The 13,845-nt window shown below is 47.2% G+C and overlaps 2 protein-coding genes across 3 annotated transcripts; both read right to left on the bottom strand.

Moving 5' to 3' along the window:
- Nucleotides 1-271: 271 nt before the first annotated feature.
- LOC117425688 (epidermal growth factor receptor kinase substrate 8) lies at nucleotides 272-9,412 on the bottom strand. Of its 2 annotated transcripts, none has more exons than XM_034042866.3 (20): nucleotides 7,636-7,756; nucleotides 7,433-7,508; nucleotides 6,831-6,904; nucleotides 6,469-6,533; nucleotides 6,019-6,177; nucleotides 5,290-5,439; nucleotides 4,967-5,043; nucleotides 4,692-4,825; nucleotides 4,369-4,463; nucleotides 4,096-4,219; nucleotides 3,917-3,990; nucleotides 3,454-3,528; nucleotides 3,114-3,262; nucleotides 2,762-2,912; nucleotides 2,630-2,667; nucleotides 2,178-2,271; nucleotides 1,751-1,870; nucleotides 1,279-1,358; nucleotides 987-1,119; nucleotides 272-498 (listed from the first exon to the last, which is right to left on the bottom strand). In XM_034042866.3, exons 2-20 carry the CDS (start codon nucleotides 7,483-7,485, stop codon nucleotides 472-474), a joined length of 1,872 nt encoding a protein of 623 aa, XP_033898757.3. In that variant the 5' UTR covers nucleotides 7,486-7,508; nucleotides 7,636-7,756; the 3' UTR covers nucleotides 272-471. The 2 variants fall into 2 exon arrangements, with proteins under 2 accessions (XP_033898757.3, XP_033898749.3); XM_034042858.3 differs by lacking the exon at nucleotides 7,636-7,756 and adding an exon at nucleotides 9,051-9,412 and having other exon boundaries at nucleotides 273-498.
- Nucleotides 9,413-9,983: 571 nt separating this feature from the next.
- LOC117428903 (ATP synthase F(0) complex subunit B1, mitochondrial) lies at nucleotides 9,984-13,622 on the bottom strand. Its single transcript, XM_034047926.3, has 7 exons — nucleotides 13,455-13,622; nucleotides 12,475-12,511; nucleotides 12,140-12,285; nucleotides 11,541-11,704; nucleotides 11,140-11,265; nucleotides 10,364-10,543; nucleotides 9,984-10,173 (listed from the first exon to the last, which is right to left on the bottom strand). Exons 1-7 carry the CDS (start codon nucleotides 13,480-13,482, stop codon nucleotides 10,096-10,098), a joined length of 759 nt encoding a protein of 252 aa, XP_033903817.3. The 5' UTR covers nucleotides 13,483-13,622; the 3' UTR covers nucleotides 9,984-10,095.
- Between the last annotated feature and the right edge of the window lie 223 nt (nucleotides 13,623-13,845).

Genomic DNA, 13,845 nt, shown 5'->3' with positions numbered 1-13,845 from the left:
CCAAGTCCAAGACCAAGTAAAAAAGAAGGTTTTTTTTAAAAAAAATCTGTAAAAACCACTAAAGAAGGCCTTGAATATAGTCTGTATGAGACTGATCTTCTCAAATATTCTTAAGCACTACACTTCACCCAGTGGGTATTAATCTTGCTAACTTTAACTATGAATCACACTGTAGACAATTAAAAAATTCTAGGATAGAGTTGCACTTTTTTTTTTTTTTTTTTTTTTTTTTTTTTTTTTAAAGATTTCTATGTAGATTTCGATTTCTTTTGCAATGGAACTGGGCATGCTGAAAGTCCGGTTCTATTGTCTTCCCTGGAGTTCCTGGGTGTTCTGATTCTGTGCGTTCCGGGTTCCATTCCTGGGTGTTCTGATTCTGTGCGTTCCGAGTTCCATTTCTTTCACTGTGGGCGGGGCTGTCACTCAGCACTTGGTTTTCTTCGGGTGGGGGTCTGGCTGACAGCTCTGCTTTTAATGACCGTAGTTTTCACTGGCGAGCTTTGACAAAGGAGGGAAGAGAGAAAGAAAACAGGAGGATTAAAAAATCAACACGTTGAGGGTGATCAGCCAAGGCGTCTGTTTCAAAACAGTTGTTTCGTTTCCCCTGATATTCTTCAGTACCATTCCTCACCCGGGCTGAGTTCGGATTTACTCTGGCTAGTTCTGTACTGCCACCCAACACAAAACACAGAGCTAGCCGACAATACGACTCCTGCTGCGTAGCACATCGATCCAGTCAGGGCTTTACTGGGAGCTGATTTAGACAAGCAGCCCCAGCATTGGGCTTGTGATAAAACCCGGATCAAACCAACACAATTCAATACAATGTGCTTCTCTATAGCATCCCAGGACTCAGAGACAGAATCAATCCAGCTCAAGGGTAAGCTAACCAAGGTCTGAACCCACGAAGGGTCTTCTCTGTACTAAGCAGGATTGTAAAGGTTCGGGATCTCTGAATGTGCTCTGTTATAACGTCAGTAACTCACCGCGAGGGAGGACTTGACTGCCTGCAGCTGGAAGAACACTCTACCGCCCTCTTCTGGACAGACGGTCTTGATCTCGTCGCGGGTCATCCCCAGGAGCAAGGAGCCGCTGAGCACCCCCAGGCAACGCACCGTACTGCCGGGGACAAAGCACATGAGTGTGTGCTGACACACACAGCAACACGGGGAGGGGTGGAGAAAGGGACAGCCTCTAGAGGGTGCTACAGGCTATGCTGCACTGTCATTATGGGCTGCACTGAGTGTTTCTAATGTATATAGGGTGGAGTTGTCTTACATTTTGGAGAAGCCCTTGTACTGAAGCCACGCTTTCACATCCTCAGGCCTGGATTTCCTGTTCAGAGTCGGGGGCAGGTCCTGTGTTGATGGGTAAAGAGAAGGAGATTAAACTCAGTTCGCACTTTATTTTTATTACAACAGAGTCTTTTTTTCAGTAAAGACAGACTTTTTAGTTTTCAAATTGATCCGAATGTAATCTGCAGAGGCGTTTACAGCCGGGTCCAGTTTTCAACTTCGCTTGCAAATCGAACTCCTGCAATCTGTGACTCTGACTCTAAATAAAACCACGAGGCTGCAGCTTTCTCTACAGCATTCCCAAATGCCAGACCGGGATGAGCAGGCCGTTGCAACAACCGCCCTGCCCTCCCTCTGCCAGCAGGCTCATGCCGGTGTGACAGTGAAGGGCTTGCGTCGGACTGTCTGTGATCACAATGTCTCAGCGTGTTCCTGAGAAGGGTGAGATTGTGCACCTGGTAGATGTTGTGCTCCTCCTCCTCCTCCTCCACAGGCTCCAGCACGTTGTTGGGAACGAAGCCTTCCTCTTCTCTGATGTTGCGCGCCCTAAACCACTTCCTGCTCTTATCCAGCACCTGCACGAGCAGAGAGGAAGAGACACACATCCAGCATCACTAGGGGCTGGGCTAGATCCCTAAAGAGGAAAGAACCTAGGGGGAGGGGTGGGGGTGTGGCTTCAGCTGAGGGACTGCTGTGATTGGATGCATTCTCCGACTTCGGAATGTTTTTAAACGTGTAGTTTAAAGCCCCTAGGTGGACCACTAAAGTCAGCGTTAATATTCTGTAATCTAGGATTACTCTGGGTCATACAGTGATGTTAAGAGGGTACTGTGTTATCCTGTATAGCTGCTGTTCTGCGAGGGGATCCAGTGGAGTTCATACCAGCAGTATTTCCCCCTTCATGATGCTCAGCTCCTGGCTGTTTCTGGCCATGAAGTCGTACATCACCCGCATGAAGTGAGGCTGCTCGTTGGCGCTGAATGAACACAGAGCAGAAGCGTTAACAGTGTCTGATGAGACTGGCCCACACAATCCAAGCACAGTGAGATGTACCTGCGCTGGCCCTGAGGGCAGCGAGTGAACAAACTCAACTATAAGCTGTCCTAGTGCTCTACAACTGTACAGAGCTGCTGCTGCTGCAGATTCCTACACAGAGGCATCCCGCTTTCTTCCAAAACTGAACACATTCTTGTCGTCCTTAGCTTATAAATTGGTTTCATTATTATAAAACCGATATTTTTTTAAAGTTCTATTCTTTAATCTTAGATAAAACAACAAGCCTATCCCAGTATCTTATTCTTGAATCTCTGCCACGGACTGTATTCAACACATACCGGATAGGTGGGAAGCTCCTCGGGTCAGAATTTGGTTGCTAGAAAAGAGAAATGTAATTAAATCACACATATAGTAGAGGCTGGTGACTCTGCTACTGACAAACCGATCCGAACGCACCCGGGTGCTCCCACCTGCTCAGGGACGGTCCTGCTGCTTCTCTGGCTCTGACGTTCTCTGTGATCCCGTTCCAGGTTCCGTGTCGGTTCTGGAACAGGGGGTTCCCACCCATCGGAAAACTCTGGAACGTAGGGCGGGATCGAGTCTGTGTCCGGCCAGAGTGATCTAGAAAAAAAAAAAAATCGGTCGATTTACCTCCTGGGAATTCTCCACAGTTTGAAGCCAAACAGGCATGCTCCGACAGCCACTACCTTCAGCAGTAGGTGGTTATGACTAACAAGCAGTACCACAGTTTCATATCTATCACCAACCAAGGATATGAGTAACACATATCCTGCAGTGAAAGGTCTGTTGAGGAGACTGTACCTGGGCAGGTTCCAAGCTTCCCCCAAGGATTTCCAGAGGCGGTGCTCATCGGGAGTGACGTTGTTCTTCAGCAGCTCGAGGGCTGGCTGGATCAGCAGGGGGCTGAGGATGGAGGCGGGGAGGTCGGGCTCGGGGCAGTGTGACATGATCTGGAAGGGGAAAGAGCACACAAAGCCGCTGACAAAAAACACTAGGCAGGGAAATGATTGTGATCATCTCAGAGGGAATCGAATTGAATCAGGATGTTTCAGAAATGAATGATGCACCTCACTTTTTATATTGGAGCCTGGAGTGGAATGAATAAGTGGATTAAAATCACATGAAAAAGTAAATGACTTACAAAGCTGAGTGCTGGGAAGAGCACGTGGACCAGATCGCTTGCACTCGGGTTTTGGATTCGACCGTCCAGCTTACCCTGAATGAAAACAAGTTTACAGGCTAGTGAGAGAAACGAAAGAGCTTGGTAATCCACTAGACAAATTGTCGATGCAGCACAGGGTCTAAGAGCTCACGCGATGAGGCGAACTAACCAACTGTTTTCCCTCCCTAAGCCTGTGGGCCCCCCAGCCACCACCTGCAACTTGGCAAGACCGGGATTCGATCTAACAAGCTCCTGATCGCTTGACTCTCCATGCATGACAGTGAGAGCTAGAGACCGATTACTGGGAGCGAAAGAGAAGGGCTGCAGAGGACTGCAACATCTTAAAGGCATATACATCAATATGTGCAACCACATAGCATGGTGACAGAGGTGTAACTGAGCGTGCGAACCACATTAAAACCATGCACGTGTATTTACATACCAGCAGATTGAATCCGTATTTCATTTTCTGGAGACAGGAGGCAAACTCTTGGAGTGACGGTAACCCAGCAGCGCCTGCGGAGAGAAACAGAAGCCAGCAGAGTCAGTCGTGCTCCAGACCCCACTCTGCCACTCTGCCACTCATTGGATTGGTAAAGGCTGGCACTATATTTTGCTCGCCTTTCTCTTTCTTGCTTTTCTTCTTGCTCTTCTTGTCCTTCTTGCCGGTGCTCTGAGCCGCCACGCCTTCGTTCAGCTGCTGGGTGAAGAGCTCCACATCACTCAGCACGTGATTGAGGATCTCCTGCAGGGACAGAAAGAGGGACAGAGAGAGAGAGTCAGGCGTACTTAGAGAAACGCTCCTTCGAGGGGTTAGCGGACTCGATTCTCAGAGCTCTTCACACCAAACTCCCATCCGCACGATTACAGCTTGGGCTGAAACAGTCGACTGACCATATTCCTCTGGGATTTGACCATGTCGATTTCAGGCTCCTCTCGCTTCCTCTCTTCCTCCCTGGGGGGGTGTTGGTCAAAGTTAGGGAACTCATCTGAAACACACAAGGCAATACGGGACAGGTAAACCTATAATATTGCCACCCCACCCCCTCAAACAAATCTTTAAGGTGTTTTTGTTTACCTTTGTTTTTCGTACTTGCTGCTGAGTGACAGATATTCTTAGCACCCTATTATCTTCTAATCCGTTTGGTTTTGCGTGATTAAATCCATACAACACCCTACCTGTGCGTAAAGTAACTGCGATGAAAATAAACCTTTACCATAATCCAGGCCGTCCCAGGAAGGGATGGACTGATCCGGACCGGACCATCTGTTCTCAGGCTGCGGGGGAGGCAGGGGTTTTCCCTGGAACCTCCCTGGTGCTGGCTGGGCTAACATGCTCTCAAGATTGTTCCTGGGGGGAAACAGGAAACAGAACGTTCTTTCTGGAAGCACAGGGATGACGTGAGGGAACAAAGTCTGCAGTATTATAACTGATAACGCATCTCTCAGCTCATGAAAACGCCAGAGCAATGCCTGGACCGGTGCTCTTTACCTGATGTTGTCCTGGTCTCCTCGGCCGTCTCTCTTCTCCTGGAGCAGCTTCTCCATGTCGCTCTGAATGTGCTCAGCCTGCGGAGAGGAGGAGGAGGGACGGTGGTCACTCCAAGGGGCATAGACACACTAGTACTGAGACAGGCTGCCATGATCCAAACTGTTTATCAAGCAAACCCGCTTCGTCATTTTTACCCGCGTGGTGCTACGGCTCACTGTGATGCAGGAGGGTATGTCAGCTAGCGAGGTAGGAATAGTGCCCCCTCCTGTCTTGAGCAGTGAATGTAGGAGCCTGTGCGGGCGCCTCTCTGCAGGACCACTCACCCCGACCTCCTCGCACTGGAACAGGAAGACGCTGCGGCCCCTCCTGCTGCGCTCTCGCACCGTCACCGTCAGGATGGAGTTGTAGACGCAGCTCTGCAGCACGGCTGTGCACTCCTGCACACTGTCCAGAGAAAAGGACTCCAGCTCCTCCTGCGCGCACACAGAGAGAGAGATGAGCCACACACACACACACACAGACAGAGACGAGCCGAGACACACACACACACAGAGAGACGAGCAGAGACACACGCACACACACACACACACACACACACACACACACACACACACACGAGCAGAGAGACACAAACACACACACAGAGACAAGCAGAGACACACAGAGAGACGAGCCGAGACACACACACACAGAGGAGATAAGAGGAGATAAGAAGTGAGATTAAAGTGATTGCAGCTTGGGGCAAGTCAATAAACAACAATGCAACCTGGCTATTGTGCTGTCATACTGCTGGGAAGTCCATTTCAATATGAGTGCTGATGTGTCCAAAAGGATGACATCACTGTAGAATACTGCACAGTATCCCACCCCCCCAGAGCCAGAATGCTGAATATACACAATACGGGATGTGAGGTCTGGCATTGGGAGTGGGATATGACTATGAGGATCATGATAAGCTTGTACACCTCTGGTGTTTCATGGTATAAAAACCCTGAACTGGACCGGTCTGGTTGGAATGACCGCTCGTTGCCTGGCCCCCGGACCCTCCTCACCTTGGTCTCAATGTCGGTCAGCTGCAGGCTGCCGTCCTTGACCTGCAGGATCATGTCCTGACCCCACACCCGGCCCTTGGCGTCCAGCAGCTTGAGCCTCGCGATACAGTCGTCCACGCTCCGCACCTCCTTCTGGTCAAGCCCGCAGGTGAACAGGTGCTGCGGACACAACGAGACCGCAGCTCACAGGACCACGTGCTTTATAACTGTTTCATTTAGCAAGGCCTCAATGCACGGATGCCAGCAGCTGGCTCCTGGCAGAGTCATGACATCAGGGTGTTGAAAGGAGACACAGCGGTTGGAAGTCCCGAAGGATGCTTGGAGACTAAGGGGATGGCATGCCATCTTCCTCACACAGCACTGCTTGCTGCAGCGGTGGAAAGGGAGCTAAGCAGAGCTACTGTATCGAGGTCAGCTGGCTTCACACCGACAGCATTTACATCACCTTACCTCCACTCTGTATTGGAAATTGTCTGGCTGTTTCAACATGGACTCTGCATACTCCTTCCTCTGTTCTGTTGAGAAAACAACGGAAAAGACGAGAGCTTAAAGCAAACAGAAATACTGCAAGCACAGTAAAGTCAATAACATTCCTGCTGCGATTTTATATAAATACTAAAAAGAAGTGGACATTTATATAACATTTCACTTCCCCCCTCCCCCTATGTTGTTTTGTGGTCATGCATATTTAAAAAGATACACATGGTTTACACAGATAGATTAATCTATTTCCCTTCCATGTGGGTTGGCCATGCCTTCCCCATGCTACACAAGGTGTCACGGGGAGCTGTCTGAGGGGGAGCAGTGCTTACGGTATATGGTCTTGGCGCTGGGTCGAGAGATACCGCCGGACCTCTGTGCTACCGGACCATCTGGACTGTACCCACTGAAACAGAACCAGAACATGGATCAAGGATCCCCTCTCTGTAAATCAGACTCCAAAGTAGAATAAAAGCTTACCGCTGTATTTTTGCAGTCTTACCACGCTGGGTTGCCATGTTCATGAATATGCTTTACCGTACCTCGCTGTTCTTTACAAGGCTGCCCTGTGCTTCATTACACTTTGCTGTGCTTTTACAATGGGAAACTTTTCTAAGGGTGAGAAGGCAAACTACCTGACCTCAATAATCTCACTGCCTTTCACACATGCTTTATACTGTGAGGAGTATGAATCATACAGTCTGGCATCAAAGGCATGATTGTTAAGGTTTCCTCTCTATCTCTTTCAGGGGCAAAAAGGTGTTCATGCAAAGAGGAACGAATGGAGATTGTCAGCAGTTTGATATCGATGCCCGGGCCACTGTGACAGACGTTACATTTTCATGGGAAGGCCCAGGGTGTTTGTATCGATAAGGTGTTCAAACCGACCCAAGGCAGTTCCCTAACACAGAGAGGAAGAGCTGGAAAACCCTACTTGGACTGGGAGTATCCTCCAGTGTCGTCTGAGTGGTACTGGTCTCGATACATCCTTCAAGGTGAGCTTCAATGATCTGGAACAGAGGAAATCCACGTCTGTAAGCGACACAGGCTTCTGTGTGCTGCACAGCACTACCTGGCAATGCTCCAGCAAGGGAAATGCGCTGTACACTGTAATAAAACACGATGAAAACAACTCACGTCTTCCCGCTTGCATGAAGGTGGAAGGTTTTAACCTCCCGATACGGTAAGAATCTGCCAACCAGCGCTGTTTCAAACCCCAGTGAAACATCACACACAAAAAACAACTCAACCGGAATGCTCTGCTTGCTCTCTAAGTATGGACGGAAAAGCGGGTTAATGTTTAATTCAATTTGGTTTTCTGTGACGTCAGAAGTGGGCGTGTCTTGGAACAGAGAATCTGTTAACATTCCAAGCACCTGATTAATTTCATTAGCCTTGGTTAGCAGAATAAACTAAAGGAATTCCTCAAGGGTGTAACCCTGCGTTTCTATCAGCTGGACCTTATCATAAAACGGTGTGATCTGTTGATATCGCAGACGCCAATGTGGCAAGAAGGCAGAAGCACCATAGAAATGTTACTCATGTGACTGGTGTACACTGTGATCTATACGAGATGCATCTCCCTGTTCCTGTCATGACAGGACACTAGGTGTGCCAGATCCACTCCGTACTGTAATGCTAATGTGATATGGTTGCAATGGGCGAGTTCACCTAACCCCACTGCACTGGAAAGAATTTTTTCAGGCTACATTATTGTGTTGAAACTGTGCAAAGGGCATCTGCTATCTGTCAAGAGAGAATGAAACTTTGAACTCAGAGAGAACATCGGAGTCTCAGGGTGTGATAAATAACTAAGCTTCATAAAACTCTCACGATGTTTATTCATGAACATTCACACAGACAGACATTGAGTAACAAGTTAATGTACCTGCTCTAAATCCGAGAACTCAACAGAGCTGCGCCATCTCTAAACACCGCGTAAAGACACCGAGGGGCATCTCCGCAAAGCGTTTACTCCAGCCTTTAATGAGTTTTTTTTGTCCTAACACCTGTTCATTTTGCTAAACCAGAACCAAACAACTAACTGATATTACTTCGAGGTCTCTTTAGCGCTCTCATTGCGTTGTCTTTTAAATTAGTTACGTTAACTAATTAATTTTCAAAAAAAGTTGAATTTAAGAAATGGACGAAACGCTTTGAAAATATGGTCCCAGAATCCTTATGATATCTCCACAGCGTTAATACAGAATCTCTTAAGACTCATGAGGGTCACGTCACACTATCAGGCCCAGCATTTGACACTGAATACAAATTATAGCCACTATATATATACACACATAACCAAATCGAAATCTGTGCAAACTTCCAGATGTGGTTACTACAAATGAAGCAATGACGCTGCCCTATTATTCACATCCACTAGCGCAACACACTCCTCTATGGTGACAAAACTACTGTACTTTCAAATCAAGCGTCAGTGTTGTTTTCATATCCACTTTCTGATGGACAAAGACAACAGAAAATGTCAACGCTTGACCAAGGATTCTTAAGCCATCGCCTTTGATTAACTACAAATAAAATAACTGCAGTACCTTATTGTAGTGTTCTGTTCTTTCTCCCTGTAACGAATTAATTCGGCGCTTCCTTTCCTTGTGTGTACATTTCAACACATCACTCGATCACTCTCCCAGCAACAATGAAAACACGCAGGAAGACCCAAAACGCCATAAAAGCGGAGTAAAGTCCACCTGCTCCCGGCACACTGGTGAGCGAGCAAGGTGTGGATAAGCAGGGCTCGCCTGATTCAAAAGGGTTTTAGTGCTCAATTAGAACTCATACGTGAACACCCAGCCCTGCTTTCATTGCCGGTGGGTGATAATGAGGTACAGGCGGCTGCAAGCGCTCTGTGAACGTTTTAGACAGCAGCTATTGATTAGCTTTCTGCTTTCAATAAAAATGTTAAAATCCCACTGCCACTTCCCTCCAGTTAATATTGCCACTTCTAATTTTCACAGCGCAACAGCGACACCTGGTGAACAATGTAGAATATAGACTGACACTGTTTAACTGCCCGCATGGCAGCAGTAATTAGACAGAAAGCAGGTGTGCTTTAACTGGCTTCTTTTTTTGGTCCGGACAGGTCCTAAACAATCCTTTCAAGGACACCGCTTTCCAGCGCACATTAAATGCAAATACTTGACGTATTGAGTAGCCCCCACTGGGTTGAAATCAGGTGACACTGTTTTTGTTTTAAGTTTCATTTGACCACATTACAATAAAATGGAAAACATATATGCAAAAGCATTAATGCATATCCCAAACAAAATAACTGGGGTAGCACAATCCTGACTATCTGGGAAGGTGCTGGAAGTGCTAAGGTCAGAACATTTGGTCGTGCAGAAATGACTGCATCTTGCTCTCCACCACATCTGACATGTATTTTGATGCTGCACACACAATGACTTGAACAGATCATTTTTTCAGAAGACGAACACAAGCACAGATTCCAAAGAAGCAGACGACAGTTTAAGAGGAAATAGGTTTATTTATAATTAAACACACTGAACAGTTCTCTGGAGACACAGGGGACGGTGGTCCGAAGATGATTTCTGACGTCCTTCGGGGGGTAAGTGCTGATTAGACAGTGGGCCGCGCCTGTTCTATCTTGGCTAACATTTTCAGATCAGTGATGCACTTGGCAATGCTCTCCTTCTCCTGTGAAAGGAAACACAGTTTACATGTTAACATTACTAAGGGGTGTCTGATTTCTGTGAGGGGAAGCGCTTTCTGTTGCATTCAGTTTTGTATTTTTTTTTTTTTACAATCCCCACAAGCTGGAGTGGAAAAGTCCTCAAGCACCCACGTGAAATGGCCCATGGCCCCAGCCTGCAGCGTGCTGGCGTACCTGCTGAGGCGTGATGCTCTTCACCACACTTTTCTCCACCCAGCTGACCAGGTGCTCCTGCTCCATGCGTCTCTGCAGGTTCTGAAGTGCGATCTGGTAGTCCAGGCGCTTCTTCACCTCGTTGGTCACCATGTGCAGCCTCTCTCTGTAGTTGATCTCCAGCAGCATGGCCACGTTGTTCTACAAAGAGGAGGAGAAAGAACGCGCTCTGTACAAAAAGCACGCCATGTCTTCAAGACATTGTCTAGCATCAGAGTGGGTTTTCCACTTCCCCTTATTAAGTGGTTAAAAACATTTAAAAAGCACGTTGAATTACAGAATCTGTTTTTTTTTTACACAATGAATTATGAATGCCTTAGAAAAACAGGACCCAGTATCCCTTCATGTTTCATGCTTAACATCCAGAAGTGATAGACCTCCCCATATACAACGATGGAGTGACTGCAGTTAAAGTTCAGTCACTCTGAGGACTTTTCAACACGCAAGTTAACAGCTTGGCTACTTCTACCACAGCCGTCTATTAAGAAAATTAGTAAAACCTGCATTCAAGAAAACACGTTTTTTGGGATTGATGATGTACTGTAGTTTCACATTTAGTTTCGCTGTACAACAAAATAGAAATCTGTGTGTAAACTTCCATATGTGGTTACATGCAAACGAAGCAACGACGCTGCCCTGTTCACATCCACTAGCGCAAAACACACTCCTCTTCTCTGGTCAGAAAACTACTAAATAAAAGCGCCAGGAGCCTCTGGGCTGGATGGTAAGATCGTCACCCTCTTAGCATCGAACAGGTTCTGCCTGCCCTCGGCTCTCCACTGCTCCTTCTTCTCATCTTCAATGGCTTGCTGCAGGTTGCTGACTGCCAGCTCTTTCACTTCTCGCACCTTGGATACTTTCTCCTGTGAAACACAAGACCAGCACAAGCTGAGGAGCAGGAACCCAAACCGTGTGCAAATAGCAAAACTCCAAACTACAATCAAAAACATTCCTTACTGCATCCTTAATTCTTTCCTTCTGCCCCCCCCCCAGTTATGCATTCATGCAATTAAACGCAACTTTTCAGAACAGCCATCTTGCACATTTTTGTATTATGGTCCGGTTTGCCTTCCTCTCAAGGTGAGCAATAACCAGACACCATTCTTATCAGTACAGCAATACAAAAAAGGGTTCCTACGTCGTTCAGTTTGTCAGCGAACGCGGCCACACTGGGTCCGAACTTCTTGATCCCATAAACGATGACGATACCGATGGACGCAGCAGCAAACGTTTCATGGTTAATCACGTAGATTTCCTTCGACAGCAGGTACGTCAGGAGACCTGTTCCCAGCACGTAGGGGCCTGCAGACATCAACACATGCTTAGACTTTGGGATGTGTAGTTTAGGACTGAATCAATGCAATGGGCATCCAGGTAGAGTTTCTAGAAACAAGACTACTGTTCCCTAAACAGTTCTGTATTTCCCCAGACCACTTCACCCCACTAACTAATAGTCTGTGTGCACACAAAATAAATGATTCTAATATAACCGAGTTCTTTGTAGCATTGAGTTATACTTTACTTACAACTGTAATTCAATAAATATGCAAAGTTGCACGTTCTATAACACTGGTTCCCGAGATGTAGTCCAGTCCAGGTTTTTACTCCAACAGGCTCCAAGATAGTTAACTGAACCTGCTAAGAGAGTCCATTAACTAATTTAGAACCTGGTTAGAATAAAGACCAGGACTGGAGCACATCAAGGGCCAGAATGAAGCACCAGTGTCCTATACTGACCTGTGACACCAGTTTTGGGGTACAGAAACTGGAAGATCTCCTCAGGAATCAAGCCGTAGCGCACTTTGCCTCCTTTCTCGGGCAGCGCGGGGACTGGAGCCAGACTCTGCTGGCTGGTGTGGACTGACCGGGATGCCTGTACCAGACTGGGGGAAAAAACACAAGATCACAGCTTAAAAGCTGCGCCAGCAAAACTAGAGGTTACAGGGCTCAGTAGCCTCCCCACACCAATAGAGGTCTGTGGTCTGCTCCTAGCCTAGAAGCTTTAGCTCCACAGCAGAGAACCTGGGATAACACACCATAAGAGTTTCTTAAAACAAAAAATAACAGCTTACCCAGCACCAAGAGGGGCCGTGCTCTTCAGGACAGGAGCTAGGGATACAAAGCAGAAGGGACGGTCAATTCACGTCAAGCTCTCCTGCTTCTCTCATACATGAACTGCATGCCCTGGATCACTGCTGAGAGTCCCCAATATAAGTGGATAGCCAGCCCTGGTACTGTATGTACACTAGCGGTCAGGGATGGAAATAACTCTCTCATTGCATAGCAGTTCACCCTACTCCAGATCTTTCAATGAGCTTCAGGTCACACCTGATCATACGCAGAGTCAAACAGTAGAGGTCAGAAGCTGGAAGCCCTGAATGGCCCTGACTGCTACGCATATATATAAATAGGTTTTACAATACAACAAAAACTACCTGCTGTTGCACCTACTGGCGTGAGGAAGATGGCGGTGTGTTTTAGGATTACCAACAAGGACTGCAATATACAAAACGCTGCCATCCTCAACCTTATCACTCAATACTTTCATTACTTTGAAATATATGACGTTACAGGACCGGCACCTGACGCTTGTAAGAGACTGCCGGGTTCCTCCCTCCTCAGATTTAGCACAGATAGACCAAAACAAAAACGAGCGCGTCTGGAAATCCGTTTAGGAGAACAGAAAACCAGGCTGACAGCATTTCACCTAATCACTAAATCGCGAAACATGCAGACACGTTAACAGTCAGCTGGTTTTGAATTGCATTCCTGCAGGCCTGTACTGATTCAATACAATCTGGTTCGTGTTTTACCCTTCATTTAAATCACACTGTACTGACGCTACTTAAAAACACGACTCTTTCTCCTGCTCCCGCTGCAGCAGGAGACATTTTTATAAGAGTACGGCCCTCGTTTGCAGTGTTAAGGACATTGCAAAGACAGGACACCTCTGTAATATCCTGTCCCTTTCCCTCTGACTTCGGTTTACCCTTCAGCTTGGTTCCAGGCTCAAACTATAAAACTCTCACGTCGCTATTTTGTCTGAATGTACCTGAAACGAAGACCAATCTGGACAGCATGTTGCGTCTCTCGCTGTGCGCGTTTGTACAAGGCCGGGCTGTCTTTGTTTTCCACGCCGCTTTCCCTTCCTCTGCTCTCGGCCTGTCTGGTGCCCTTCTACCGCGGTGAGGGACAACGGAGTGTTGAGACTGCGCAGAATCCAAACTACCCGAGTTCACGGCAACCACTCATCGCGAGAGTCCTCACAGTCACGCGGTCAGAGGGAATGGTGGATGTGAAGCAAAAACGGGCGCCATATTGGTAAAGGCAAACGGGGGGTGGGGGGTCACTATTACATATGAACGCCCTGTATGGACTTCACTCCACAACTTTTGCTGCCTGCCAAGATCAATTGTAAATAGTGTTGTTTTTTTTTTTTTTTT

Source organism: Acipenser ruthenus, chromosome 29, assembly GCF_902713425.1.
Source record: "Acipenser ruthenus chromosome 29, fAciRut3.2 maternal haplotype, whole genome shotgun sequence".
Classification (NCBI taxonomy): Eukaryota; Metazoa; Chordata; class Actinopteri; order Acipenseriformes; family Acipenseridae; genus Acipenser; species Acipenser ruthenus.
This window is presented reverse-complemented; position numbering and strand designations above follow the sequence as displayed.

Excerpts from the sequence above, each read along its gene's own strand:
- LOC117425688 (XM_034042858.3), bottom strand. The coding sequence starts at position 7,485 with ATGTATCGAGACCAGTACCACTCAGACGACACTGGAGGATACTCCCAG. Across the intron at positions 3,529-3,916 it reads AATACGGATTCAATCTGCTG|GGTAAGCTGGACGGTCGAAT; the intron begins GTATGTAAATAC and ends GTTTTCATTCAG. Across the intron at positions 3,263-3,453 it reads TCTTCCCAGCACTCAGCTTT|ATCATGTCACACTGCCCCGA; the intron begins GTAAGTCATTTA and ends TTCCCCTTCCAG.
- LOC117428903 (XM_034047926.3), bottom strand. The coding sequence starts at position 13,482 with ATGCTGTCCAGATTGGTCTTCGTTTCAG. Across the intron at positions 12,512-13,454 it reads CAGATTGGTCTTCGTTTCAG|CTCCTGTCCTGAAGAGCACG; the intron begins GTACATTCAGAC and ends TTGTATCCCTAG. Across the intron at positions 12,286-12,474 it reads ACGGCCCCTCTTGGTGCTGG|TCTGGTACAGGCATCCCGGT; the intron begins GTAAGCTGTTAT and ends TTTTTCCCCCAG.